General features: G+C 59.5%; 2 protein-coding genes and 1 long non-coding RNA gene across 3 annotated transcripts in view; 1 reads left to right on the forward strand and 2 right to left on the reverse strand.

Moving 5' to 3' along the window:
* Window positions 1–1,258: 1,258 nt before the first annotated feature.
* Window positions 1,259–6,641, reverse strand: LOC140119686 (sodium/potassium-transporting ATPase subunit alpha-1). The gene is made up of 19 exons (XM_072138975.1): window positions 6,494–6,641; window positions 6,285–6,419; window positions 6,090–6,207; window positions 5,738–6,006; window positions 5,468–5,666; window positions 5,277–5,386; window positions 5,063–5,197; window positions 4,422–4,614; window positions 4,176–4,351; window positions 3,960–4,096; window positions 3,727–3,877; window positions 3,482–3,650; window positions 3,253–3,407; window positions 2,748–2,871; window positions 2,532–2,677; window positions 2,327–2,457; window positions 1,813–1,914; window positions 1,616–1,707; window positions 1,259–1,533 (listed from the first exon to the last, which is right to left on the reverse strand). The coding sequence occupies exons 1-19, from the start codon at window positions 6,521–6,523 to the stop codon at window positions 1,505–1,507; spliced, it is 2,601 nt and encodes an 866-aa protein (XP_071995076.1). The 5' UTR covers window positions 6,524–6,641; the 3' UTR covers window positions 1,259–1,504.
* Window positions 6,642–6,660: 19 nt separating this feature from the next.
* Window positions 6,661–18,501, reverse strand: LOC140119687 (sodium/potassium-transporting ATPase subunit alpha-1-like). Its single transcript, XM_072138976.1, has 4 exons — window positions 18,350–18,501; window positions 7,100–7,210; window positions 6,960–7,019; window positions 6,661–6,882 (listed from the first exon to the last, which is right to left on the reverse strand). The coding sequence occupies exons 1-4, from the start codon at window positions 18,359–18,361 to the stop codon at window positions 6,676–6,678; spliced, it is 390 nt and encodes a 129-aa protein (XP_071995077.1). The 5' UTR covers window positions 18,362–18,501; the 3' UTR covers window positions 6,661–6,675.
* The window catches only part of LOC140119688 (uncharacterized), a 37,318-nt gene continuing 28,370 nt past the window's right edge, over window positions 18,426–27,373 (forward strand). Inside the window, exons 1-2 of the long non-coding RNA XR_011853418.1 lie at window positions 18,426–18,578; window positions 25,962–26,075. This is a non-coding gene — a long non-coding RNA (uncharacterized lncRNA). The remainder of the gene's footprint in view (window positions 18,579–25,961; window positions 26,076–27,373) is intronic.

Here is a 27,373-nt window from a genome sequence, read left to right on the forward strand (position 1 = left end):
ACAGCACTTGTGCAGTGATACAGGATGTACTACTCCGGCTTCATAGTACATGCTGTGAACCTACAGAACTTGTGCAGTGATCCTAGGGTGTACTACTCCGGCTTCATACTACATGCTGTGAACCTACAGCACTTGTGCAGTGATACAGGGTGTACTACGGCTTCATACTACATGCTGTGTACCTACAGAACTTGTGCAGTGATCCTAGGGTGTACTACTCCGGCTTCATACTACATGCTGTGTACCTGCAGCACTCGTGCAGTGATACAGGGTGTACTACTCCGGCTTCACTAGCAGTATCACACAAAGGCACAGAGAGCCTGAACAAATAAATTTTTTTGTAATGCGTTTATGGACAGCAATTATAAGGCCAATTTGGTAAACCACTAGTCCTTAAGGACAAGGGGGTGGTTTAGTGTCCTAAATCCACCTGACAGGTTCCACTTAAGCTTACGACAAGAATTATTGAAATTTGTCATTTAATGTTTAGATCTTTCATATCGCATGCACATATGAAAGGAAAACCTTTACTTTATATCCATCAACCTGGGAGTTATTCCTCGTGCTGTGCCTAGAAGTGCTGCTTCTCCTGGTGACAGATGAAGGCTCCTCAGCGGGCCCTGGAGCCTCTGCTTCCCCCCTGCCTGGTAGCTGTGCCTCTTAACACAGCTGCTGCCTCGTTACAGTGTGCAAGGCTGCACAGCCTTAGAGGGGTTTCCCCATGAATATCCCGTGGATAGGTCCCAACATGCTGATCAGTGGGGGTCTCAGTTTTGAGACCCCCACAGATCAGGAAAAGGAGGGTAATCAGATCCCACGTATCAGTTGGACCCCTTGTCGCTTTTTTACTCTCGTGGAGGGGTCCGACTGAGGTATGAGGGACTCCATCGGGCCCCTTGTTTTCATGATCTCTGGGGATCTCATCACCGAGACCCCCACTGATCAGTAAGTTGGGCCCTATCCACAGGTTGGGGCCCAACTTGTATTCGTGGACAGACATGGGCCAGAAAACCGCAGTCACAGAAGGAAACATGAGAAGGCGACACCAGGAAGAGGAAGAACCGGTCCAGGACTAGAAGTCACTCTGATTGGAGGTGTGACATCACTTAGGCCCCGCCTGATTGGAGCTTTACATTTCCTGGTGTCGTTTCTCCCTCCCTCTTGCACAATGCAGGAATTACAATCCCATCGTCCAGGACATCCCAGGAGCACATGGACTGTGGCCCCTGTCCCCGGATAACATGACAGGACGCGCAGAGACCTCTGATCCCACCTTTATTGTAAAAATGCAGATATATATAAAACATCTCTGTGGACGTGCTCCTTACAAAAACTAAACCAGAGAAGGCACAATGAGAACAGGACGCACACAGCGGCGCGGCGCCCCTCGCCACCATGCATCTTCTTCCACGGGAAACAGGCCGGACGGGTGCACGCGGGGAGGCGGGAGTGCAGGCAGGCGGAGGGCAGGGGGATGTGTGAAATGTCTGGACATACCAAGCGCTTAGTAATAGGTCTCCTTCTCCACCCAGCCTGGAAGAGAAGAGAGAAGTCAGCCCCTGCCACAAGACACACGACACACTGACACGGCACTGCAGCAGCGCTGCACACTCACCACCAGGGCTGCGTCTGATGATTAATTTACGGATTTCATCATATATGAAGATGAGCAGCGAGTACGGGAAGGCACAGAACCACCATGTGGGCCTGAAACAGACGAGAGGGAGGAGATGAGACCGGAACATGGGGAGCACAGTGCACATCAGCCACCACCAGGACACAGGAGGCTTCAGGGAGTGCACCACCACTTACTTGAGCGGGTACATGCGCAGCGCCACATCCATGCCCGGGCAGTATGACAGGAAGGCGGCCAGGGCAGTCTCCTCAAACAGCCCAAAGATCAGGATCTTGTTCCTACAGAGAAAGACATGGTCACATCCCATGAGATCAGCAGCACCCCCAAGACCACCAGAGACCCCAGCAGCCCCCCCCCAGAGACCCCAGCAGCACCCCCAGACCACCAGAGACCCCAGCAGCAGCCCCCCCCAGAGACCCCAGCAGCCCCCCCAAGACCACCAGAGACCCCAGCAGCCACCCCCCCCCAGAGACCCCAGCAGCCCCCCCCAAGACCACCAGAGACCCCAGCAACCCTCCCCCCCCCCCCCAGAGACCCTAGCAACCCTCCCCCCCCAGAGACCCTAGCAACCCTCCCCCCCCCAGAGACCCCAGCAGCACCCCCAGACACCCCAGCAGCACCCCCAGACACCCCAGCAGCCCCCCCAGACACCCCAGCAGCCCCCCCCAGAGACCCCTGGGCTGTACTCACTTCATTCCCTGCTGGAACACGGAGTTCCTCCTGGTCTTGCAGATGATTAAGTCGGCCCACTGCACCACCACAATACTGACGAAGAAGGCCGTGTGACAGGTGAACTCCACGATCTTCCTCTGTTCATACGTCTGAGGAGAGGGGAGAGAATGAGGACCCTGTAGTACGGCAGCCCCCACACTCCCACTACACGAGTGACACTCACCCACTGCTGGCCGTAGCTATCCTCCACGTCATTGGTCCAGCGGTCATCCCAGGACACTCTGATGCCGAGCAGCGTCCACGGCAGGAAGCCGTTCTCCGCCAAGATGACAAAGTATGTGAAGAAGCCCCCGAGGGCCTGGATCATACCTGAGGGGAGGAGGAGGATGAGGACCGGGCCGGCCAGCTGGGATCAGTGTCCACATCACCGGGTACTTACCAATCTGCCCGTACGCCATACTGATCAGACGCTCATTCACCAGTTTGTCCGTTTTGGGGTTTCGGGGTTGGCGTTTCATGATGTCGCTTTCTGCTTGTTCATAAGCCAAAGAGATGGCAGGGACCTGACGAGGGGAAGACACTGAGTATGGCTCCCATTACAGCAACACCCCCCCCCCCCCCCTCCATGAGTAAGGTCCCTTAGATCCCCCCCCCCCCCACTAAAGCATGGTCCATTAGATGCCAAATCTCCTCCACCAACCCCCCCAGTATAGGTCCCATTACAGCAACACCCCCCTCCGTGAGTACGGACCATTAGATCCCTCTCCCCCCCCATTACAGCGCCCTTCCCCATAATTATGGTTCCCATTACAGCAACACCCCCCTCCATGAGTACTAGTGCCATTAGATCCCCCACTCCTCCCCCCCAGTATAGGTCCAATTACAGCTCCCCCCCCAATGATTATGTGTCCCATTACATCCAGCCTCGCACCATGGGGACCTACCATGTCAGTGCCCAGATCGATACACAGGATGGTGACGGTGCCCAGCGGCAGGGGGATGTTGGCAATGATGAAGATGAGGAAGGGAGTGATTTCTGGGATGTTACTGGTCAGGGTGTAGGCAATGGATTTCTTCAGGTTATCAAAGATCAGACGTCCTGTGAGTAACAAAGAAGCCATGAGCCGGGGGCCCCAGGTCATACACAAGCACAGCCCCTGGAGAGACACTTACCTTCCTCCACACCAGTCACAATAGACGCAAAGTTATCGTCCAGCAGGATCATGTCGGCCGCCTGTTTGGAGACGTCGGAGCCAGCGATGCCCATGGCTATACCGATGTCAGCCTTCTTGAGAGCTGGGGAGTCGTTCACACCATCTCCTGTCACTGCCACGATGGCTCCCTGCACAACACCACGATATGGTCATAGGGTAATATCACCCTACACACAGGCCATACAGGGGGCACCACCCACTTACCTGTCTCTGACAACCCTCCACAATGATCAGCTTCTGCTGAGGAGACGTTCTGGCAAATACAATCTCCGTGTGGTGCCGGAGGATGTCATCAATCTGCTCGGGGGACATGTCCTTCAGGTCCGAGCCGTGGATTACACAGGCTTTTGCATCCCTGCAGGATAGAGGTGCCAACATGAGTCCTCACCACGGGGAGCAGATGCCACACAGCATCACCAGTCTCCATGGCCACCTACCTGGGGTTCACCTGGTTCACTGGGATGTTGAGTCGGGCTGCAATGTCTTCCACAGTCTCGTTGCCCTCAGAGATGATACCTACTCCTTTGGCAATGGCCTTGGCAGTGATGGGGTGATCACCAGTGACCATGATAACCTGCAGCCAGACAGCAGAATACAAGTCAGACCACGTACTAGAGGTTACACATGTCAGATCAGCTCGAGAAGGCACCCACCTTGATACCGGCACTTCTGCATTTGCCTACTGCATCGGGCACAGCGGCACGGGGAGGGTCAATCATGGAGATGAGACCCACAAAGCACAAGCCCTCGGTGGGGAAATTCACATCTTCTGTATCAAAGTTGAAGCCATCAGGGAACTGTTCATCGTTAAGGACCAAGTGGCAGAAACCTGCAGGAAGAAGACAGATGAGACGTCTGCTGAAGAGACAGGGCAGGTCACAGGAGGATGGAGGCCTCACCCAGGACTCGCTCTCCCAGGCCTCCCAGCTCCAGGTAAGCGTTCTGGAAAGCGTCCTTCAGCTCCTCATCCAGAGGCTGCTCTTTGCCTTGAAGTAAGATAGTGGAGCATCGGTCCAGGATCCTCTCGGGGGCGCCCTTCATAACTAGCAGGTAGCGGGACTCTGAGGGGTTGCCATTCCTGTGTATGGACAGCTGGAGAGAAGGAATGGGATGGTTACAAGTGGCACAAACCACCGGCTCCTACTGGATGGGATAAGCCCTGAGGAATGCCCAAACTCCAAGCAGTAAATCCCCAGCAAGCAGCTTATTACAGAAAGTGCAGGAGAAAGCAGGCTAATGAGATTAGGCCACCCTGCAGAGTCTGTAAGAGGCAGCACACGGCCGGGGGCATCGCCACCCAGGCACACAAGCCATGCCCAGGGCAGCTCATCCTCCTGGTCCACGTGCCATCTGTGCGCTCCATGGAGTCAGCACCGAGGGGCAGCCATGCGCTCGACTCAAGGTTACAGGTTTATTTTAAGCAGAGATGACAGAGGCCGCAGTCCCCTCCTGCATCACCCAGCAGCGATCATCTGACCCGGCCTACAGCACAGCTCTGATCTCCTGACACAACACATTACACAAGGCCACAACCGCTCACCTGGTATTTGTTGGTGGAGTTGAAGGGAATCTCAGCCACTTTCAGGTTCTTCTCCCTCATGTCCCTCACAGAGCCGCAGCACAGCTCAATACACTTCAGAAGAGCAGATTCAGAGGCGTCTCCAGCCACATCCCTCTGCAAGACACAGGAGCGAGGGGTTACAGACACCTCAAAACAGGGGAGCAGACAAGAAAGGGGGAGCAGAGGACCTCACCTTCAGGATGGGAGTATTCTCCTGCCCAGCCTGGAACACTGCGCGGTTACACAGACCAGCGACACGGGCCAGGGCTGTCCAGGTGGCTGAGCTCTTATCGAAGGAGGCACCTGTAAGGAGTAACAGAGGAGGATGAGACCACCAGGAAGCACTGCCTCAGCACCGGACCTGCAGGACCTCCCAGCACCTACCGCTCTGATTCTCTGTGGTGTCAGCTTCATGAATCTGGTTGTCAAACCACATGTGTGCTACAGTCATGCGGTTCTGAGTGAGGGTCCCGGTCTTGTCAGAGCAGATGGTGGAGGTAGATCCGAGGGTCTCCACAGCTTCCAGGTTCTTGACCAGGCAGTTCTTGCGAGCCATCCTCTTAGCTGTGAGTGTAAGGCACACCTAAGGAGAAGGACCATACTGTAAGGTCTGCCCAGTATCAGCACCCCACACACACGGCTCTGACTACTTACAGTGACCGTGGCCAGGAGACCTTCAGGCACATTGGCGACAATGATTCCGATAAGGAAGATGACGGCCTCCAGCCAGGTGTACTGCAGGATGAGTGACAGGATGAAGAAGCTGACCCCCAGGAAGACGGCAACGCCAGTGATGATATGGATGAAGTGCTCAATCTCCACGGCAATGGGTGTGCGGCCACCCTCCAGACCAGACGCCAGGGTGGCGATACGGCCCATGACAGTGCGGTCACCAGTGTTGATAACGACACCACGGGCAGTTCCTGTTGGGGGAAGGGGAATATTAGAACCCGAATGATGGAAGGCACTTTGTACATTGTGCAGCCAAGGTCCAAGAGCCACTTACCTTCCACACAGTTGGTGGAGAAGAAGGCAATGTTCCGGGTCTCCAGGGGATTCTCGTTGGTGAAGTCTGGGGATCTGGTCTGGGGCTCGGACTCTCCAGTCAGGGAAGAGTTGTCCACCTGTAGGAGTGGAGAGAACATGAGGCTGCGTCCTGACACCAGAGCGCTGAGCGGGGCAGGTATCTAGAGTCCCTCACCTTACAGCCATGGGCAGAGATGATCCGGAGATCCGCTGGGATCCGGTCACCACCTTTCACTTCTACCAGGTCTCCCAAGACGACTTCTTCGGCATTGATGCTGAGCTTCTCACCACTTCGGATGACCAGGGCTTGCTGTGGGAGAAGACGGACAGGTCAGTGAATGAAGCGTCTGCACGTCATGAGCCTCACCCCGGATCAGGACACACCTGCGGCACCATGTTCTTAAAGGACTCCATGATTTTTGAGCTCTTTGCCTCTTGGTAGTAGGAGAAGCAGCCAGTGATGATGACGACAGCGGACAGGACAACACCGAGGTAGAGCTGAGGAAAGACGACATGTTACACAGAGAACACGACACACACGATAACCCTGCGGGTGGCGCTGCTGCTCACATATCGTTCTGGGGCTCCTCCTCTGTAGCGGCCTGAATACCGTACGCCAGGAAGCAGAGAATGGCGCCAATCCACAGCAACATGGAGAAACCTCCAAACAGCTGGCGGCAGAACTTCACCCATTCTGGAGTGGTGGGGGGAGGCGTCAGGGCATTTGGGCCATCACGTGCCAGGATCTCAGCTGCCCGGGCTGTTGTAAGCCCCTGTAACAGAACCACATCTTAGGAGACATGACCCAAATCACTGGGTGTACAACTCTGCAGGGGACCATGCCGTCTTACCTGGTCAGATCGGTGCCATACTTGCGGTGCAGTTCATCGAGGGTCATCTTATGGTCGTCCTGTGTGTAAGAGAGAGGGTGAGGCCACTGGGAAGGGAGAACTACCTTATACCCACCCCATTAGGGTGTCCTGCACTTACCAGGGCCACCTCCTTCTTGAGATCATCCAAGTCCCGGTCCTTTCCTTTGCCCTTCTTCTTCTTGCCGCCATGTTCAGAAGTGGCTGCGGGCTCATACTTATCACGTCCGGCCTACGGGAACACAACACGGAGGGTGAGCGAGCGTCTCCCAGGCGCCAAGATCTAGGATTACAGGGACAGAGGCCAAACTGGACGTCCTGCCACCGAGCTATGTGTCGCCTCGCCTGGCGCGGCCCATTAACAAGGTGACAGCCGCCATCACATGCGCTGCCAGGGAGTGCTATAGAAACTGGCAGCGCTGGCAGTCGCTCAGGACACGGCAACGTCACTACTTCTACCCAGCCAGCAAAGTGTTAAGAGCGCTCCCGCCCCAGCGGCGTCACGTGCCGCAGGAACAATGTGCCATAGATAAAATATAAAAACAGATACATTGAGAAACCGGACCTGGAGGAGGAGGGGAAGCAGCTGATCCGTGGGAGGGGGGAGATGCAGCCGCATGAGTCACAGCAGGGAAGAGCACACAGGGTTAATGTCCCCACCCCCCGCCTTGCACAATGCTGCAGTCACACAGGACCTTCCCGTAATCTGCAGACAGTTTCCATGACTCTGCTCCCACCAGGACTCCCGAGCCGGGCCACGCCGGAGAATCCGGGAAGAGTCCAACACTGGGGGGCACCTGACAAAGAGGGGGCCACTAGTGCACAGACCCCGGGGGGCACCTGACAAGGAGGGGGCCACTAGTGCACAGACCCCGGGGGGGCACCTGACAAGGAGGGGGCCACTAGTGCACAGACCCCGGGGGGGCACCTGACAAGGAGGGGGCCACTAGTGCACAGATACCAGGGGGGCACCTGACAAGGAGGGGGCCACTAGTGCACAGATACCAGGGGGGCACCTGACAAGGAGGGGGCCACTAGTGCACAGACACCGGGGGGCACCTGACAAGGAGGGGGCCACTAGTGCACAGACCCGGGGGGCACCTGACAAGGAGGGGGCCACTAGTGCACAGACCCGGGGGGCACCTGACAAGGAGGGGGCCACTAGTGCACAGACACCGGGGGGCACCTGACAAGGAGGGGGCCACTAGTGCACAGACCCCGGGGGGGCACCTGACAAGGAGGGGGCCACTAGTGCACAGACACCGGGGGGGGCACCTGACAAGGAGGGGGCCACTAGTGCACAGACCCCGGGGGGGCACCTGACAAGGAGGGGGCCACTAGTGCACAGACCCCGGGGGGGGGGGCACCTGACAAGGAGGGGGCCACTAGTGCACAGACCCCGGGGGGCACCTGACAAGGAGGGGGTCACTAGTGCACAGACCCTGGGGGGGGGGGGCACCTGACAAGGAGGGGGGCCACTAGTGCACAGACCCCGGGGGGGCACCTGACAAGGAGGGGGCCACTAGTGCAGACCCCGGGGGGGGGGGGCACCTGACAAGGAGGGGGCACTAGTGCACAGACCCCGGGGGGGGGGCACCTGACAAGGAGGGGGCCACTAGTGCACAGACCCCGGGGGGGGCACCTGACAAGGAGGGGGCCACTAGTGCACAGACCCCGGGGGGGGGCACCTGACAAGGAGGGGGTCACTAGTGCACAGACCCCGGGGGGCACCTGACAAGGAGGGGGGTCACTAGTGCACAGACCCCGGGGGGCACCTGACAAGGAGGGGGCCACTAGTGCACAGACCCCGGGGGGGGGGCACCTGACAAGGAGGGGGCCACTAGTGCACAGACCCCGGGGGGGGGCACCTGACAAGGAGGGGGCCACTAGTGCACAGACCCCGGGGGGCACCTGACAAGGAGGGGGGTCACTAGTGCACAGACACCAGGGGGGCACCTGACAAGGAGGGGGCCACTAGTGCACAGATACCAGGGGGGCACCTGACAAGGAGGGGGCCACTAGTGCACAGATACCAGGGGGGCACCTGACAAGGAGGGGGCCACTAGTGCACAGACACCAGGGGGGCACCTGACAAGGAGGGGGCCACTAGTGCACAGACCCTGGGGGGGGCACCTGACAAGGAGGGGGCCACTAGTGCACAGATACCAGGGGGCACCTGACAAGGAGGGGGCCACTAGTGCACAGACCCTGGGGGGGGCACCTGACAAGGAGGGGGCCACTAGTGCACAGACCCTGGGGGGGGCACCTGACAAGGAGGGGGCCACTAGTGCACAGATACCAGGGGGGCACCTGACAAGGAGGGGGGCCACTAGTGCACAGATACCAGGGGGGCACCTGACAAGGAGGGGGCCACTAGTGCACAGACACCAGGGGGGCACCTGACAAGGAGGGGGCCACTAGTGCACAGATACCAGGGGGGCACCTGACAAGGAGGGGGCCACTAGTGCACAGATACCAGGGGGGCACCTGACAAGGAGGGGGCCACTAGTGCACAGACCCCGGGGGGCACCTGACAAGGAGGGGGCCACTAGTGCACAGCCCCCCGGGGGGCACCTGACAAGGAGGGGGCCACTAGTGCACAGATACCAGGGGGGCACCTGACAAGGAGGGGGCCACTAGTGCACAGACACCAGGGGGGCACCTGACAAGGAGGGGGCCACTAGTGCACAGCCCCCCGGGGGGCACCTGACAAGGAGGGGGCCACTAGTGCACAGACCCTGGGGGGGGCACCTGACAAGGAGGGGGCCACTAGTGCACAGACCCTGGGGGGGGCACCTGACAAGGAGGGGGCCACTAGTGCACAGACCCTGGGGGGGCACCTGACAAGGAGGGGGGCCACTAGTGCACAGACCCCGGGGGGCACCTGACAAGGAGGGAGCCACTAGTGCACAGACCCTGGGGGGGGGGCACCTGACAAGGAGGGGGGCCACTAGTGCACAGACCCTGGGGAGGGCACCTGACAAGGAGGGGGCCACTAGTGCACAGACCCTGGGGAGGGCACCTGACAAGGAGGGGGCCACTAGTGCACAGACCCCAGGGGGCACCTGACAAGGAGGGGGGCCACTAGTGCACAGACCCCGGGGGGCACCTGACGAGGGGGCCACTAGTACACAGACCCCGGGGGGCACCTGACAAGGAGGGGGCCACTAGTGCACAGACCCCGGGGGGCACTAGTGCACAGAACCCAGGGGGGCACCTGACAAGGAGGGGGCCACTAGTGCACAGACCCCGGGGGGCACTAGTGCACAGAACCCAGGGGGGCACCTGACAAGGAGGGGCCACTAGTGCACAGACCCTGGGGGGCGCCGCAGAGACAGACACCAAGGCTCAGAAAGCAGGGTACATGTGATAACTGGGGGACACTACTGCAGATACTGTCAGATTGTAAGCTCTGGGGATCATCTGCAGAGCCTCCTGCTCCCCACTTCACATACAGAGGGGACACTGCCTCCTATGAACAAACCCCGACCACCAGAGCTTACACGTGTGACTACTCCACCCATCATAAACCCAATAATCTCATCATTGCAGGATCAAAACCCCCAGATAAGCGCAGGTGACACCACAACGACCTTGTGCAAGGTCATGGGCAGGATGGTGGCAGACGACACACCCCAACCAACAAGATGCTGCTGCCAGCCTGGGGGGCAGACTAGTCTCATCACGCCATGCGCGCCCCATGTAGTAATCGCAGGACGTGCACCGGCACAGCACCCACGGGTGGGGGGTTGTAGCACCCGCCAGAGGTCGCACACCTGTATGAGTTTGTGTGTGTTGGGGAGGGGTTATGTGTCTGCACCTCGGCCCAGTAACCGCATCATCTTTTCAGCATCATGAGAACAAACTGTTCACTGGCACCAGGCCGGAGAGGAGACAATGGGAGGCGCAGTGCCCAGAACCTCAGGTGTGCATGCCCCCTACCCCCCCCCCAGGAACCCCTCAGGTGTATGTGTGCATGCCCCCCCCCCCCAGGAACCCCTCAGGTGTATGTGTGCATGCCCCCCCCCCCCGGAACCCCTCAGGTGTATGTGTGCATGCCCCCCCCCCCCAGGAACCCCTCAGGTGTATGTGTGCATGCCCCCTACCCCCCCCCCCCCCAGGAACCCCTCAGGTGTATGTGTGCATGCCCCCTACCCCCCCCCCCCCCCAGGAACCCCTCAGGTGTATGTGTGCATGCCCCCTACCCCCCCCCCCCCCCAGGAACCCCTCAGGTGTATGTGTGCATGCCCCCTACCCCCCCCCCCCCCCAGGAACCCCTCAGGTGTATGTGTGCATGCCACCCCCCCCCCCCCCCAGGAACCCCTCAGGTGTATGTGTGCATGCCACCCCCCCCCCCCCCAGGAACCCCTCAGGTGTATGTGTGCATGCCCCCCCCCCCCCCCCAGGAACCCCTCAGGTGTATGTGTGCATGCCCCCCCCCCCCCCCAGGAACCCCTCAGGTGTATGTGTGCATGCCCCCCCCCCCAGGAACCCCTCAGGTGTATGTGTGCATGCCCCCCCCAGGAACCCCTCAGGTGTATGTGTGCATGCCCCCCCCCCCCCCCAGGAACCCCTCAGGTGTATGTGTGCATGCCCCCCCCCCCCCCCCCCAGGAACCCCTCAGGTGTATGTGTGCATGCCCCCCCCCCCCCCCAGGAACCCCTCAGGTGTATGTGTGCATGCCCCCCCCCCCCCCCAGGAACCCCTCAGGTGTATGTGTGCATGCCCCCCCCCCCCCCCAGGAACCCCTCAGGTGTATGTGTGCATGCCCCCCCCCCCCCAGGAACCCCTCAGGTGTATGTGTGCATGCCCCCCCCCCCCCCCAGGAACCCCTCAGGTGTATGTGTGCATGCCCCCCCCCCCCCCCCCAGGAACCCCTCAGGTGTATGTGTGCATGCCCCCCCCCCCCCCCCAGGAACCCCTCAGGTGTATGTGTGCATGCCCCCCCCCCAGGAACCCCTCAGGTGTATGTGTGCATGCCCCCCCCCCCCCCCCCCCAGGAACCCCTCAGGTGTATGTGTGCATGCCCCCCCCCCAGGAACCCCTCAGGTGTATGTGTGCATGCCCCCCCCCCCCCCCCCCCAGGAACCCCTCAGGTGTATGTGTGCATGCCCCCCCCCCCCCCCCCCCCCCAGGAACCCCTCAGGTGTATGTGTGCATGCCCCCCCCCCCCCCCCCAGGAACCCCTCAGGTGTATGTGTGCATGCCCCCCCCCCCCCCCCCAGGAACCCCTCAGGTGTATGTGTGCATGCCCCCCCCCCCCCCCAGGAACCCCTCAGGTGTATGTGTGCATGCCCCCCCCCCCCCCCAGGAACCCCTCAGGTGTATGTGTGCATGCCCCCCCCCCCCCAGGAACCCCTCAGGTGTATGTGTGCATGCCCCCCCCCCCCCCCAGGAACCCCTCAGGTGTATGTGTGCATGCCCCCCCCCCCCCCCAGGAACCCCTCAGGTGTATGTGTGCATGCCCCCCCCCCCCCCCCCAGGAACCCCTCAGGTGTATGTGTGCATGCCCCCCCCCCCCCCCCCCCAGGAACCCCTCAGGTGTATGTGTGCATGCCCCCCCCCCCCCCCCCCAGGAACCCCTCAGGTGTATGTGTGCATGCCCCCCCCCCCCCCCCCCAGGAACCCCTCAGGTGTATGTGTGCATGCCCCCCCCCCCCCCCCCCCAGGAACCCCTCAGGTGTATGTGTGCATGCCCCCCCCCCCCCCCAGGAACCCCTCAGGTGTATGTGTGCATGCCCCCCCCCCCCAGGAACCCCTCAGGTGTATGTGTGCATGCCCCCCCCCCCCAGGAACCCCTCAGGTGTATGTGTGCATGCCCCCCCCCCCCAGGAACCCCTGTGTATGTGTGCATGCCCCCCCCCCCCAGGAACCCCTCAGGTGTATGTGTGCATGCCCCCCCCCCCCAGGAACCCCTCAGGTGTATGTGTGCATGCCCCCCCCCCAGGAAACCCCTCAGGTGTATGTGTGCATGCCCCCCCAGGAATGGTTTTCCATAGTTGTAAATAAGAGCAGCACTGGGGGGGGGGGGGGAGCATGTGGCGGCTGCACAGGAGCCCAGGACAAAGCGAGGGGGAGTCATAGCATGTGGAGGCTGCACAGGAGCACAGGACAGGGTGAGGGGTGCGGGGGGAGTCATAGCATGTGGAGGCTGCACAGGAGCTCAGGACGAGGTGCGGGGGAGTCATAGCATGTGGCGGCTGCACAGGAGCACAGGACGAGGTGAGGGGTGCGGGGGAGTCATAGCATGTGGAGGCTGCACAGGAGCCCAGGACAGGGTGAGGGGGAGTCATAGCATGTGGAGGCTGCACAGGAGCCCAGGACGAGGTGAGGGGGAGTCATAGCATGTGGAGGCTGCACAGGAGCCCAGGACGAGGTGAGGGGGGAGTCATAGCATGTGAGGCTGCACAGGAGCTCAGGACGAGGTGAGGGGTGCGGGGGAGTCATAGCATGTGGAGGCTGCACAGGAGCACAGGACGAGGTGAGGGGTGCGGGGAGTCATAGCATTGTGGAGGCTGCACAGGAGCTCAGGACAGGGTGAGGGGTGCGGGGGAGTCATAGCATGTGGAGGCTGCACAGGAGCTCAGGACAGGGTGAGGGGTGCGGGGGAGTCATAGCATGTGGAGGCTGCACAGGAGCCCAGGACGAGGTGAGGGGTGCAGGGGAGTCATAGCATGTGGCGGCTGCACAGGAGCACAGGACGAGGTGAGGGGTGCAGGGGAGTCATAGCATGTGGCGGCTGCACAGGAGCCCAGGACGAGGTGGAGGGGGGAGTCATAGCATGTGGAGGCTGCACAGGAGCCCAGGACGAGGTGAGGGGGGAGTCATAGCATGTGGAGGCTGCACAGGAGCTCAGGACAGGGTGAGGGGTGCGGGGAGTCATAGCATGTGGAGGCTGCACAGGAGCTCAGGACAGGGTGAGGGGTGCGGGGGAGTCATAGCATGTGGAGGCTGCACAGGAGCTCAGGACAGGGTGAGGGGTGCGGGGGAGTCATAGCATGTGGAGGCTGCACAGGAGCACAGGACGAGGTGAGGGGTGCAGGGGAGTCATAGCATGTGGCGGCTGCACAGGAGCTCAGGACAGGGTGAGGGGTGCGGGGGAGTCATAGCATGTGGAGGCTGCACAGCTCAGGCTTGAAGCTTCTTCCAGTGGACGCCGCAGGTCATGAGCGATGGCACATCCCCGCAGCCCGAGGGCACCAGAGCCATGCCAGGCTCACGCCCTGAGAACAACACATCTACAGGAACATTTCACAACCTCACACATTAACCCTTCACAGCACAGCTGTTACCGCAACCAGCACCCCAGCGTGCGAGACCGAGGACTGCATGCCCAGTGCAGCAGTAACTGACCACAAAGCAACCAGTGGCAAATGACCAGGCACGTGGGAGGGGCCCAGCACACAGGGGAGGCAGGCCGCAGTATAGAGGGGGGGCGCCCAGCACACAGGGGAGGCAGGCCGCAGTATAGAGGGGGGGCGCCCAGCACACAGGGGAGGCAGGCCGCAGTATAGAGGGGGGGCGCCCAGCACACAGGGGAGGCAGGCCGCAGTATAGAGGGGGGGCGCCCAGCACACAGGCCGCAGCATAGAGGGGGGCCCCCGGCACACAGGGGAGGCAGGCCGCAGTATAGAGGGGGGCGCCCAGCACACAGGGGAGGCAGGCCACAGTATAGAGGGGGGGCAGGCCACAGTATAGAGGGGGGGCGCCCAGCACACAGGGGGAGGCAGGCCACAGTATAGAGGGGGGGCGCCCCAGCACACAGGGGAGGCAGGCCACAGTATAGAGGGGGGCCCCCGGCACACAGGCCGCAGTATAGAGGGGGGCCCCCGGCACACAGGGGAGGCAGGCCACAGTATAGAGGGGGGGCGCCCAGCACACAGGGGAGGCAGGCCGCAGTATAGAGAGGGGGCGCCCAGCACACAGGGGAGGCAGGCCACAGTATAGAGGGGGCCCCCGGCACACAGGGGAGGCAGGCCACAGTATAGAGGGGGGGCGCCCAGCACACAGGGGAGGCAGGCCGCAGTATAGAGGGGGGGCGCCCAGCACACAGGGGAGGCAGGCCACAGTATAGAGGGGGGGCGCCCAGCACACAGGGGAGGCAGGCCACAGTATAGAGAGGGGGCGCCCAGCACACAGGGGAGGCAGGACACAGTATAGAGGGGGCCCCCGGCACACAGGGGAGGCAGGCCACAGTATAGAGGGGGGCCCCCGGCACACAGGCCGCAGCATAGAGGGGGGGCGCCCAGCACACAGGGGAGGCAGGCCGCAGTATAGAGGGGGGGCGCCCAGCACACAGGGGAGGCAGGCCACAGTATAGAGGGGGGGCGCCCAGCACACAGGGGAGGCAGGCCACAGTATAGAGAGGGGGCGCCCAGCACACAGGGGAGGCAGGCCGCAGTATAGAGAGGGGGCGCCCAGCACACAGGGGAGGCAGGCCGCAGTATAGAGGGGGGGCGCCCAGCACACAGGGGAGGCAGGCCACAGTATAGAGGGGGGGCGCCCAGCACACAGGGGAGGCAGGCCACAGTATAGAGAGGGGGCGCCCAGCACACAGGGGAGGCAGGCCACAGTATAGAGAGGGGGCGCCCAGCACACAGGGGAGGCAGGCCACAGTATAGAGAGGGGGCGCCCAGCACACAGGCCGCAGCATAGAGGGGGGGCGCCCAGCACACAGGGGAGGCAGGCCGCAGTATAGAGGGGGGCCCCCGGCACACAGGGGAGGCAGGCCACAGTATAGAGAGGGGGCGCCCAGCACACAGGGGAGGCAGGCCACAGTATAGAGGGGGGGCGCCCAGCACACAGGGGAGGCAGGCCACAGTATAGAGGGGGGGCGCCCAGCACACAGGGGAGGCAGGCCACAGTATAGAGAGGGGCGCCCAGCACACAGGGGAGGCAGGACACAGTATAGAGGGGGGCCCCCGGCACACAGGGGAGGCAGGCCACAGTATAGAGGGGGGCCCCCGGCACACAGGCCGCAGCATAGAGGGGGGGCGCCCAGCACACAGGGGAGGCAGGCCGCAGTATAGAGGGGGGCCCCCGGCACACAGGGGAGGCAGGCCACAGTATAGAGGGGGGGCGCCCAGCACACAGGGGAGGCAGGCCACAGTATAGAGAGGGGGCGCCCAGCACACAGGGGAGGCAGGCCACAGTATAGAGGGGGGGCGCCCAGCACACAGGGGAGGCAGGCCACAGTATAGAGGGGGGCCCCCGGCACACAGGCCGCAGCATAGAGGGGGGCCCCCGGCACACAGGGGAGGCAGGCCGCAGTATAGAGGGGGGCCCGGCACACAGGGGAGGCAGGCCACAGTATAGAGGGGGCGCCCAGCACAAAGGGAGGCAGGCCACAGCATAGAGGGGGCCCCCGGCACACAGGGGAGGCAGGCCACAGTATAGAGGGGCCCCGGCACACAGGGGAGGCAGGCCACAGTATAGAGGGGGGCCCCGGCACACAGGGGAGGCAGGCCACAGTATAGAGGGGGGCCCCCGGCACACAGGGGAGGCAGGACGCAGTATAGAGGGGGGCCCCCGGCACACAGGGGAGGCAGGACGCAGTATGGGGGGCATGTTAGACACTCACAGATTGGCACAGAGCCCCCTCACCAGTATAACCTGATGGGGGGGGGGGGGGGGGGGGGCATTGTATGAGCCCAATGACCCCCAGGCAATGACAGCACAAGTGTTTGGATCCCCCCTCCCCGGAATATATTTCTAGCCAAAGTGCAGGTAAAGCAGATGTAAAGGCCTTAACCCGTTCAGAACAGGATTCTCCCGTAAGACAGGCCGGCCCGCATCCCTCACTGCACACATGTCCCCCGCTCAGCAGACACTACCCCACCGCCGCAGGGACACGTGCACCCCGCAGCTGCCAATGTCAGGGGCGCCCAGGCGCCAGCACTAATTTACAAGTGAAAGGATTGAAGTGACTGGGACACGCTCCGTCCCTGGCATCACCGGCTCATCCTCAGAGCCGCCCCAAAAGGGTCGCAATGCAGAAGCCTCCTGCCGCCGGACACCATCGTGCCAGGAAAACTGCACTGAGCGGCCCAACCCCTACCGAGGAAACCTCAGTGCACAACCCTGCATGTCAGCGGGCACCGCGAGACCCCTTACCCCACAGCACATGTCAGCGGGCACCGCAAGACCCCCTTACCCCACAGCACATGTCAGCGGGCACCGCGAGACCCCCTTACCCCACAGCACATGTCAGCGGGCACCGCAAGACCCCCTTACCCCACAGCACATGTCAGCGGGCACCGCAAGACCCCCTTACCCACAGCACATGTCAGCGGGCACCGCGAGACCCCCTTACCCCACAGCACATGTCAGCGGGCACCGCGATACCCCCTTACCCCACAGCACATGTCAGCGGGCACCGCGATACCCCCTTACCCCACAGCACATGTCAGCGGGCACCGCGAGACCATCTTACCCCACAGCACATGTCAGCGGGCACCGCAAGACCCCCTTACCCCACAGCACATGTCAGCGGGCACCGCAAGACCCCCTTACCCCACAGCACATGTCAGCGGGCACCGCAAGACCCCCTTACCCCACAGCACTTGTCAGCGGGCACCGCGAGACCCCCTTACCCCGCAGCACTTGTCAGCGGGCACCGCGAGACCCCCTTACCCGCAGCACATGTCGGCGGGCACCACGAGACCCCCTTACCCCACAGCACATGTCAGCGGGCACCACGAGACCCCCTTACCCCACAGCACATGTCAGCGGGCACCACGAGACCCCCTTACCCCACAGCACATGTCAGCGGGCACCGCGAGACCCCCTTACCCCACAGCACATGTCAGCGGGCACCACGAGACCCCCTTACCCCACAGCACATGTCAGAGGGCACCACGAGACCCCCTTACCCCACAGCACATGTCAGCGGGCACCACGAGACCCCCTTACCCCACAGCACATGTCAGAGGGCACCGTATACCCCTCCTGTAGCCCCCGTGAGGCCGGCTCTTACCCCGTATACCCCTCCTGTAGCCCCGGTGAGGCCGGCTCTTACCCCGTATACCCCTCCTGTAGCCCCCGGTGAGGCCGGCTCTTACCCCGTATACCCCCTCCTGTAGCCCCCGGTGAGGCCGGCTCTTACCCCGTATACCCCTCCTGTAGCCCCCGGTGAGGCCGGCTCTTACCCCGTATACCCCTCCTGTAGCCCCCGGTGAGGCCGGCTCTTACCCCGTATACCCCTCCTGTAGCCCCCGGTGAGGCCGGCTCTTACCCCGTATACCCCTCCTGTAGCCCCCAGGCCGGCTCTTACCCCGTATACCCCTCCTGTAGCCCCGGTGAGGCCGGCTCTTACCCCGTAGCCCCCGGGGAGGCCGCTCTTACCCGTAGCCCCCGGGGAGGCCGCTCTTACCCCGTATCCCATGCTGTCGGTCTGGTGAGTCTCCTCCTCTGCCGGGACCGCGCGCTGCCTCCGCCTGACTGGAAGGGACGCGCTCTCCTCAGCATTTATACGCGTCGCCTCAGCTCGTCACCAGTGACGTCATCCTCACCACAGCGACAGCCCCGCCCCCCTTCATGTGAGAGCGCCAAGTACCTACTCCCGGCCGCAGGCGGAACCGCAGCGGAAAGAACAGCGCGAGGTGTGTACAACGTCCAATACAGGGATATAACAGTGCGGGGGGTGTATAATATACAATACATGAGGTGATATAAGGATATAACAGTGCGGGGGGTGTATAATATACAATACATGAGGTGATATAAGGATATAACAGTGCGGGGGTGTATAATATACAATACATGAGGTGATATAAGGATATAACAGTGCGGGGGGTGTATAATATACAATACATGAGGTGATATAAGGATATAACAGTGCGGGGGGTGTATAATATACAATACATGAGGTGATATAAGGATATAACAGTGCGGGGGGTGTATAATATACAATACATGAGGTGATATAAGGATATAACAGTGCGGGGGGTGTATAATATACAATACATGAGGTGATATAAGGATATAACAGTGCGGGGGGTGTATAATATACAATACATGAGGTGATATAAGGATATAACAGTGCGGGGGTGTATAATATACAATACATGAGGTGATATAAGGATATAATAGTGCGGGGGGTGTATAATATACAATACATGAGGTGATATAAGGATATAACAGTGCGGGGGGTGTATAATATACAATACATGAGGTGATATAAGGATATAATAGTGCGGGGGGTGTATAATATACAATACATGAGGTGATATAAGGATATAACAGTGCGGGGGGTGTATAATATACAATACATGAGGTGATATAAGGCTATAACAGTGCGGGGGTGTATAATATACAATACATGAGGTGATATAAGGATATAACAGTGCGGGGGGTGTATAATATACAATACATGAGGTGATATAAGGATATAACAGCGCGGGGGGTGTATAATATACAATACATGAGGTGATATAACAGTGCGGGGGGTGTATAATATACAATACATGAGGTGATATAACAGTGCGGGGGGTGTATAATATACAATACATGAGGTGATATAAGGATATAACAGTGCGGGGGGTGTATAATATACAATACATGAGGTGATATAAGGATATAACAGTGCGGGGGGTGTATAATATACAATACATGAGGTGATATAAGGATATAACAGTGCGGGGCGTGTATAATATACAATACATGAGGTGATATAAGGATATAACAGTGCGGGGGGTGTATAATATACAATACATGAGGTGATATAAGGATATAACAGTGCGGGGCGTGTATAATATACAATACATGAGGTGATATAAGGATATAACAGTGCGGGGGGTGTATAATATACAATTCATGAGGTGATATAAGGATATAACAGTGCGGGGGGTGTATAATATACAATACGTGAGGTGATATAAGGATATAACAGTGCGGGGGGTGTATAATATACAATACATGAGGTGATATAAGGATATAACAGTGCGGGGGTGTATAATATACAATACATGAGGTGATATAAGGATATAACAGTGCGGGGGGTGTATAATATACAATACATGAGGTGATATAAGGATATAACAGTGCGGGGGGTGTATAATATACAATACATGAGGTGATATAAGGATATAACAGTGCGGGGGGTGTATAATATACAATACATGAGGTGATATAAGGATATAACAGTGCGGGGGGTGTATAATATACAATACATGAGGTGATATAAGGATATAACAGTGCGGGGGGTGTATAATATACAATACATGAGGTGATATAAGGATATAACAGTGCGGGGGGTGTATAATATACAATACATGAGGTGATATAAGGATATAACAGTGCGGGGGGTGTATAATATACAATACATGAGGTGATATAAGGATATAACAGTGCGGGGGGTGTATAATATACAATACATGAGGTGATATAAGGATATAACAGTGCGGGGGGTGTATAATATACAATACATGAGGTGATATAAGGATATAACAGTGCGGGGGGTGTATAATATACAATACATGAGGTGATATAAGGATATAACAGTGCGGGGGGTGTATAATATACAATACATGAGGTGATATAAGGATATAATAGTGCGGGGGGTGTATAATATACAATACATGAGGTGATATAAGGATATAACAGTGCGGGGGGTGTATAATATACAATACATGAGGTGATATAACAGTGCGGGGGGTGTATAATATACAATACATGAGGTGATATAAGGATATAACAGTGCGGGGGGGTGTATAATATACAATACATGAGGTGATATAACAGTGCGGGGGGTGTATAATATACAATACATGAGGTGATATAACAGTGCGGGGGGTGTATAATATACAATACATGAGGTGATATAAGGATATAACAGTGCGGGGGGTGTATAATATACAATACATGAGGTGATATAAGGATATAACAGTGCGGGGGGTGTATAATATACAATACATGAGGTGATATAAGGATATAACAGTGCGGGGGGTGTATAATATACAATACATGAGGTGATATAAGGATATAACAGTGCGGGGCGTGTATAATATACAATACATGAGGTGATATAAGGATATAACAGTGCGGGGGGTGTATAATATACAATACATGAGGTGATATAAGGATATAACAGTGCGGGGGGTGTATAATATACAATACATGAGGTGATATAAGGATATAACAGTGCGGGGGGTGTATAATATACAATTCATGAGGTGATATAAGGATATAACAGTGCGGGGGGTGTATAATATACAATACATGAGGTGATATAACAGTGCGGGGGGTGTATAATATACAATACAAGGATTGATATAAGGATATAACAGTGCGGGGGGTGTATAATATACAATACATGAGGTGATATAACAGTGCGGGGGGTGTATAATATACAATACATGAGGTGATATTATACACCCCCCTATCACTGCAGGAGGGAGATGGGGGTCACCTATCACTGCAGGAGGGAGATGGGAGTCACCTATCACTGCAGGAGGGGAGATGGGGGTCACCTATCACTGCAGGAGGGAGATGGGGGTCACCTATCACTGCAGGAGGGGAGATGGGGGTCACCTATCACTGCAGGAGGGGAGATGGGGGTCACCTATCACTGCAGGAGGGAGATGGGGGTCACCTATCACTGCAGGAGGGGAGATGGGGGTCACCTATCACTGCAGGAGGGAGATGGGGTCACCTATCACTGCAGGAGGGAGATGGGGGTCACCTATCACTGCAGGAGGGAGATGGGGGTCACATATCACTGCAGGAGGGGGAGATGGGAGTCACCTATCACTGCAGGAGGGAGATGGGGGTCACCTATCACTGCAGGAGGGGAGATGGGGGTCACCTATCACTGCAGGAGGGAGATGGGGGTCACCTATCACTGCAGGAGGGAGATGGGGGTCACCTATCACTGCAGGAGGGAGATGGGGGTCACCTATCACTGCAGGAGGGAGATGGGAGTCACCTATCACTGCAGGAGGGAGATGGGAGTCACCTATCACTGCAGGAGGGGGATGGGGGTCACCTATCACTGCAGGAGGGGAGATGGGGGTCACCTATCACTGCAGGAGGGGAGATGGGGGTCACCTATCACTGCAGGAGGGGAGATGGGGGTCACCTATCACTGCAGGAGGGGAGATGGGGGTCACCTATCACTGCAGGAGGGGAGATGGGGGTCACCTATCACTGCAGGAGGGAGATGGGGGTCACCTATCACTGCAGGAGGGGAGATGGGAGTCACCTATCACTGCAGGAGGGGAGATGGGAGTCACCTATCACTGCAGGAGGGGAGATGGGGGTCACCTATCACTGCAGGAGGGGAGATGGGGGTCACCTATCACTGCAGGAGGGAGATGGGAGTCACCTATCACTGCAGGAGGGGAGATGGGGGTCACCTATCACTGCAGGAGGGAGATGGGGGTCACCTATCACTGCAGGAGGGAGATGGGGGTCACCTATCACTGCAGGAGGGGAGATGGGGGTCACCTATCACTGCAGGAGGGAGATGGGGGTCACCTATCACTGCAGGAGGGGAGATGGGGGTCACCTATCACTGCAGGAGGGAGATGGGGGTCACCTATCACTGCAGGAGGGGAGATGGGGGTCACCTATCACTGCAGGAGGGAGATGGGGGTCATCTATCACTGCAGGAGGGGAGATGGGGGTCACCTATCACTGCAGGAGGGAGATGGGGGTCACCTATCACTGCAGGAGGGGAGATGGGAGGTCACATATCACTGCAGGAGGGGAGATGGGGGTCACCTATCACTGCAGGGAGGGAGATGGGGGTCACCTATCACTGCAGGAGGGGAGATGGGGGTCACCTATCACTGCAGGAGGGGAGATGGGGGTCACCTATCACTGCAGGAGGGAGATGGGGGTCACCTATCACTGCAGGAGGGGAGATGGGGGTCACCTATCACTGCAGGAGGGGAGATGGGGGTCACCTATCACTGCAGGAGGGAGATGGGGGTCACCTATCACTGCAGGAGGGGAGATGGGGGTCACCTATCACTGCAGGAGGGGAGATGGGGGTCACCTATCACTGCAGGAGGGGAGATGGGGGTCACCTATCACTGCAGGAGGGAGATGGGGGTCACCTATCACTGCAGGAGGGGAGATGGGGGTCACCTATCACTGCAGGAGGGGAGATGGGGGTCACCTATCACTGCAGGAGGGGAGATGGGGGTCACCTATCACTGTGGTAGGTAGGTGGGGTTCACCCATCACTGCAGCCTCCAGCAGTCGGGGCTTTATGGCAGAGTCTGGAAGCTTATCCTCAGGGTAAGACACATGGAGGATCCGGACTATGAGGAATAAGATTCTCTGCTCCGAGGAGATGGAGATTGGACTTTTTGGTGATAATTCTGAGCGGTGGAGAAAACCCGCTCATCACCTGCCAAATACTATCCCAGCAGTGACACGGGGGGCAGCATCAGGCTATGGGGGGGGCAGCATCAGGCTATGGGGGGGGCAGCATCAGGCTATGGGGGGGGCAGCATCAGGCTATGGGGGGGGCAGCATCAGGCTATGGGGGGGGCAGCATCAGGCTATGGGGGGGGCAGCATCAGGCTATGGGGGGGCAGCATCAGGCTATGGGGGGGGCAGCATCAGGCTATGGGGGGGGCAGCATCAGGCTATGGGGGGGCAGCATCAGGCTATGGGGGGGGCAGCATCAGGCTATGGGGGGGGCAGCATCAGGCTATGGGGGGGGGGGCAGCATCAGGCTATGGGGGGGGCAGCATCAGGCTATGGGGGGGGCAGCATCAGGCTATGGGGGGGGCAGCATCAGGCTATGGGGGGGCAGCATCAGGCTATGGGGGGGGCAGCATCAGGCTATGGGGGGGGCAGCATCAGGCTATGGGGGGGGCAGCATCAGGCTATGGGGGGGGCAGCATCAGGCTCTGGGGGGGCAGCATCAGGCTATGGGGGGGGGGCAGCATCAGGCTATGGGGGGGGCAGCATCAGGCTATGGGGGGGCAGCATCAGGCTATGGGGGGGGCAGCATCAGGCTATGGGGGGGGCAGCATCAGGCTATGGGGGGGGGCAGCATCAGGCTATGGGGGGGCAGCATCAGGCTATGGGGGGGGCAGCATCAGGCTATGGGGGGGGCAGCATCAGGCTATGGGGGGGGCAGCATCAGGCTATGGGGGGGCAGCATCAGGCTATGGGGGGGGCAGCATCAGGCTATGGGGGGGGCAGCATCAGGCTATGGGGGGGGCAGCATCAGGCTATGGGGGGGGCAGCATCAGGCTATGGGGGGGGCAGCATCAGGCTATGGGGGGGCAGCATCAGGCTATGGGGGGGGCAGCATCAGGCTATGGGGGGGGCAGTATCAGGCTATGGGGGGGCAGCATCAGGCTATGGGGGGGGCAGCATCAGGCTATGGGGGGGGGCAGCATCAGGCTATGGGGGGGGGCAGCATCAGGCTATGGGGGGGGGCAGCATCAGGCTATGGGGGGGCAGCATCAGGCTATGGGGGGGGCAGCATCAGGCTATGGGGGGGGGGCAGCATCAGGCTATGGGGGGGGCAGCATCAGGCTATGGGGGGGGCAGCGTCAGGCTATGGGGGGGGCAGCATCAGGCTATGGGGGGGGCAGCATCAGGCTATGGGGGGGGCAGCATCAGGCTATGGGGGGGGGGCAGCATCAGGCTATGGGGGGGGCAGCGTCAGGCTATGGGGGGGGCAGCGTCAGGCTATGGGGGGGGGCAGCATCAGGCTATGGGGGGGGGGGGCCGCATCAGGCTATGGGGGGGGGCAGCATCAGGCTATGGGGGGGGGCAGCATCAGGCTATGGGGGGGGGGCAGCATCAGGCTATGGGGGGGGGGCAGCATCAGGCTATGGGGGGGGGCAGCATCAGGCTATGGGGGGGCAGCGTCAGGCTATGGGGGGGGCAGCGTCAGGCTATGGGGGGGGCAGCATCAGGCTATGGGGGGGGCAGCATCAGGCTATGGGGGGGGCAGCATCAGGCTATGGGGGGGGGCAGCATCAGGCTATGGGGGGGGGCAGCATCAGGCTATGGGGGGGCAGCATCAGGCTATGGGGGGGGGCAGCATCAGGCTATGGGGGGGGGCAGCATCAGGCTATGGGGGGGGGGAGCATCAGGCTATGGGGGGGGGCAGCATCAGGCTATGGGGGGGGGCAGCATCAGGCTATGGGGGGGGCAGCATCAGGCTATGGGGGGGCAGCATCAGGCTATGGGGGGGGCAGCGTCAGGCTATGGGGGGGGGCAGCATCAGGCTATGGGGGGGGGGCAGCGTCAGGCTATGGGGGGGGGCAGCGTCAGGCTATGTCATCTTCTGCGCTGGTCCAGAGGGTCCACTACCCCTGGTGAGCGTCCACCAGAGAACACACTGACCCGCATGTTCTAGTAGTGATGCAGCACAGCACATGAATGTGGCGCATGCTGCGGGTGCCCATAATGCTAGTACACCAAGTATAATGGAGGTGCGCCACAATTATACAAGACTTACGACATAAATGTGGTGCACGGTGCATGTACACATGGGAATAACCCTTTGTGTGCAGCGTATTGTGTCACAGCGTACATAGTGCAGCACAATGAACACATGATATATACATGTGCAGGCGGGTATTACATACATTTATGTGCAGTCAGAATACTGAGGCCCATATGTCTAGCCCCCATAGGATCAGCGGAGGTGCCCTGACACTGGATTGCATGGGAGCAGAGGGTGCAGGGTTTCTCCCCATGTAGCGGGCACTGGTGTAAGGTCCTGGATCATAGAGGCCCATACAATCCCTCGCCTTCTCCAGGATCAGTGACTCACAGGATGCAAATCTGGTCTGGGAGGAGATGAAAGAATCAGCAGAGCATTGCACAGTAACCATAGTGGGCGCAATGCTCTGCAGGTGATTCTGGGGGTCCTAGCTGCTAGAATGGACAAGGTTATTCTCCTGTGTCTGAGAGGTCACACCCACCTCCCCTCCTCCACCTGCTGTTCTCTCATCTCGTTAAGTGAATTAACCTTTAACAGAAGGATCTCTTAATTGTATTCACAGCTCGTTAGGAAAGTGCTGCCCCGGAGCAGAGTCCACATCATCGCAGCCCATTGTGTATTCAGGAAAAAGCTGCAACCTTGGGGAGCCTCCCCGAATCCTCACATCCAGCCACACGTACGTCTGTATATGAAATTATATCCAAACCTGTGCAAAACCCCTGGTGACCAGCGCCCTATGTGCAAAACCACCGGTGACCAGCGCCGTATGTGCAAAACCACCGGTGACCAGCGCCCTATGTGCAAAACCACCGGTGACCAGCGCCCTATGTGCAAAACCACCGGTGCCCAGCGCCCTATGTGCAAAACCACCGGTGCCCAGCGCCCTATGTGCAAAACCACCGGTGACCAGCGCCGTATGTGCAAAACCACCGGTGACCAGCGCCCTATGTGCAAAACCACCGGTGACCAGCGCCCTATGTGCAAAACCACCGGTGCCCAGCGCCCTATGTGCAAAACCACCGGTGCCCAGCGCCCTATGTGCAAAACCACCGGTGCCCAGCGCCCTATGTGCAAAACCACCGGTGCCCAGCGCCCTATGTGCAAAACCACCGGTGACCAGCGCCCTATGTGCAAAACCACCGGTGCCCAGCGCCCTATGTGCAAAACCACCGGTGCCCAGCGCCCTATGTGCAAAACCACCGGTGACCAGCGCCCTATGTGCAAAACCACCGGTGCCCAGCGCCGTATGTGCAAAACCACCGGTGACCAGCGCCCTATGTGCAAAACCACCGGTGACCAGCGCCCTATGTGCAAAACCACCGGTGACCAGCGCCCTATGTGCAAAACCACCGGTGACCAGCGCCGTATGTGCAAAACCACCGGTGCCCAGCGCCGTATGTGCAAAACCACCGGTGACCAGCGCCGTATGTGCAAGACCACCGGTGCCCAGCGCCGTATGTGCAAGACCACCGGTGCCCAGCGCCGTATGTGCAAAACCACCGGTGCCCAGCGCCGTATGTGCAAAACCACCGGTGCCCAGCGCCGTATGTGCAAAACCACCGGTGCCCAGCGCCCTATGTGCAAAACCACCGGTGCCCAGCGCCGTATGTGCAAAACCCCCGGTGCCCAGCGCCGTATGTGCAAAACCACCGGTGCCCAGCGCCCTATGTGCAAAACCCCCGGTGCCCAGCGCCCTATGTGCAAAACCACCGGTGACCAGCGCCCTATGTGCAAAACCACCGGTGACCAGCGCCGTATGTGCAAAACCACCGGTGACCAGCGCCCTATGTGCAAAACCACCGGTTACCAGCGCCCTATGTGCAAAACCACCGGTGACCAGCGCCGTATGTGCAAAACCCCCAGTGCCCAGCGCCGTATGTGCAAAACCACCGGTGCCCAGCGCCCTATGTGCAAAACCACCGGTGCCCAGCGCCGTATGTGCAAAACCACCGGTGCCCAGCGCCCTATGTGCAA

The sequence above is a fragment of the Engystomops pustulosus genome, chromosome 2, assembly GCF_040894005.1.
Source record: "Engystomops pustulosus chromosome 2, aEngPut4.maternal, whole genome shotgun sequence".
NCBI lineage: Eukaryota > Metazoa > Chordata > Amphibia > Anura > Leptodactylidae > Engystomops > Engystomops pustulosus.